The sequence below is a fragment of the Octopus bimaculoides genome, chromosome 26 (genome assembly GCF_001194135.2).
Source record: "Octopus bimaculoides isolate UCB-OBI-ISO-001 chromosome 26, ASM119413v2, whole genome shotgun sequence".
Lineage (NCBI taxonomy): Eukaryota > Metazoa > Mollusca > Cephalopoda > Octopoda > Octopodidae > Octopus > Octopus bimaculoides.
Genome location: NC_069006.1, coordinates 13,586,936 through 13,589,723, shown reverse-complemented (window position 1 = coordinate 13,589,723; position 2,788 = coordinate 13,586,936). Strand labels below are relative to the sequence as shown.

At 32.4% G+C, this 2,788-nt stretch overlaps 1 protein-coding gene across 1 annotated transcript in view; it reads left to right on the top strand.

The window, feature by feature from the left end:
* The window catches only part of LOC106880173 (proton-coupled amino acid transporter 1), a 23,592-nt gene that overhangs the window by 6,288 nt on the left and 14,516 nt on the right, over nucleotides 1–2,788 (top strand). The window contains exon 2 of the mRNA XM_052976916.1: nucleotides 729–856. Within this exon, the coding sequence (XP_052832876.1) occupies nucleotides 835–856 (22 nt within the window). The 5' untranslated portion in view covers nucleotides 729–834. The remainder of the gene's footprint in view (nucleotides 1–728; nucleotides 857–2,788) is intronic.

Here is a 2,788-nt window from a genome sequence, read left to right as displayed (position 1 = left end):
CGTTAGCACACTGGGCAAAATGCTTAACAGTATTTTGTTTGCTGTTACGTTCTGTGTTCAAATTCCGTCCAGGTCGACTTTACCTTTTGTCTTTTCGGGGTCAATAAATTAAGTACCAGTTGAACACTGGGGTCAGTGTAATCGACACATCTTCTCCCTCAAAATTACTGCTCTTGTGACAAACTTTGAGACTATTATTATTAAGACGGTGAGCTGGCAGAATCATTTAGCATGCTGGGTGAAATGCTTAGAGATATTTCACCCGTTGCAACATTCTGAGTTCAAATTCCGCTGAGTTTGATTTTGCCCTTCATCTTTTCAGGGTTGATAAATTAAGTACCAGTGCAGTACTGGGGTCAATGTAATTGACTATACCCCTCCCCTATAATTTCGGGCCTTGTGCCTAAAGTAGAAAGGATTATTATTGTAAAGATGACAAGCTGGCAGAATTATTAGCACACTGGACAAAATGCTTAATGATATTTTGTCGATCTTTACATTCTGAGTTCAAATTCTACTGTGGTTGACTTTGCCTTTCATCCTTTCAGGGTTGATAAAATAAGTACCAGTTGCACATGGGGGGTCGATATAATCAATTTCCCCTAATTGCTGGTCTTGTGCCAAAATTTGAAACCAATATTTCCTTTTTTTTTTCTGTTGCCATGGTTATTACTACTCTCATCATTTATTTTTTGTTTTATACTCTTTTGTTGTTTTTTTTCTTTCAGAAGATTAGGGTAACCAGATATTTAAAAAAAAAAAAAATTTTTTAAATCAACAAAAAATAATTGAAAGCATAAAATATTAACAAAAAATACAAATAAACAAACCAAAATGAGTGTAGATTCTTACGAGAGTGAGTAAAACTGTCTTTTCCCTTTGTTTGAAGGGAACTCATGTTAACCTTATACAAATGTTATTTCTCCTTCTTCTCCTATTGCTTCCTGTTCTTTTATTGTAGTTATTTGAGTAGATAGCTTTTTCTTTTTATTAACCCTTGTTCCCTCAACCAATCTCTGTTTATTCCATTCTTGTTTCTTTTGACATTAATCCCAACCCTGCTATCAAACCCCCTTTTTACAACCACACTGTACTTTATCTGGCTTTTTTTTTTTTACCAATTTTAATGCTATCCAATTTTTTGTTTCTTTTATATTCTGTTTTACTTTTGTTGTTGTCATCATTTTTATTATTATTATTATTATTATTATTATTATTATTATTATTATTATTATTAGTTCATATAAAGGTCTGAAGTAACTCAGCAGAAATGTAATAGATAGATAGAAGAGTTCTTGAGCTGGCAGAATTGTTTGCATGCCGAGTGAAACGCTTACTGGTATTTCGCCAGTCTTCAATGTTCTGAGTTCAAATTCCGCTGAGGTCGACTTTGCCTTTCATCTTTTGAGGGTCAGTAAATTAAGTACCAGTTAAGCACTAGAGTCTTGTGGTTTGGTGACAGCAAGTCTCTTCAAATCTCAAGAAACTTTTTTAAGATTCTTGCAGAATACAGAATTTCCCTTTTTATCTGCAGGTTCACAATGCAAGTCTAAATCCCAATCTCTTAAAGTAACAGTCTGGATGTGGTGCCAACTGCATCTATTATTACATCATTAATTATCATCTTAGTCTTTCGTAATTTTTTCATTTCTCTGGTTAGGTCCCAGTATTTCTCATTTTTTTCAATTTCTTTGTTTCGGTTTGAGAAATATATTTAAATTTTCCTTTCTTAAACCAGGAGTTAAATGTGAAGACACATAGAAGAGTGGTTGTGAAGGTTAACAAATGCTTTTACAAGAATGCCTTAACAACATTTGCTGACTCTTCTATTACTATTTTCTGTAAAGTGTTTGTGTCTATTTTTATACGTAACCTTGTTAATGTTGGTGCTGCAAATACAACACAAATACAAACAATATTGAGGTTGAAGCCTATTGCTTTCCATATTTCATTTATTTTAAATGAAATTTCTGGATTGTTTCCTTTACCATTTTTTCACCTTAGTTATTTAGAAAACCATTTTAATTTCCTCATCAACAATGAAATTTTAATTAAACTCTTATATTTACTGTCATTTATGTTCACATCCATTTTACAGAGATAATTGTGTCATTAACTTATGCCAGTTATAAATGACATCAACAAGCACATCTCTTAATTGAGTCTTTTGTGTTTCATTTCCATCATGAATATTTAGCTCCGCTCTGACAATTAGTTCATTATTGATGTCTATTTTCCAGAGATAATAATACCAGATCTGTCATGTGCTACATTCTGTCTGTCACCAAAAAGTACATAGATTTTTTTTTCACTTTGTCATTTTTTAAAGATAAGTGAAGATTTTACAAGAGAGGTTTTCCTTGAATACTTGAAATTTAGTGACCATTTATATGGAGAGCAACTTTGAAAAATTTATTCATACAAAATTTATCAAGAAAAAATTGCATCCAAAAAAGAGTAAGGGTGGGGAATAAATAAGAGAAATCTAAATTATAAGTTGACCAACATTTTGTTCTTAGAATTGTTTTCATTGGATCCTCTTCAAATTTGTAAGTGAATAATGTCACTTTTTTTTTTTTATTTGCTTCCGCCATTAAACTTCAGTCATACTGGAGTGCCACCTTTAAGAATGCTTAGTTGAATAAATTATTTTTTTTAAAGGCTGGCACTTATTCTATCAGTCTCTTTTTTGTCAAACTACTAAGTTATGGGGACATAAACACACCAACTCTGGTTGTCTAGCATTGGTGAGAGACAGACACACACACACACGCACGCACGCACGCAC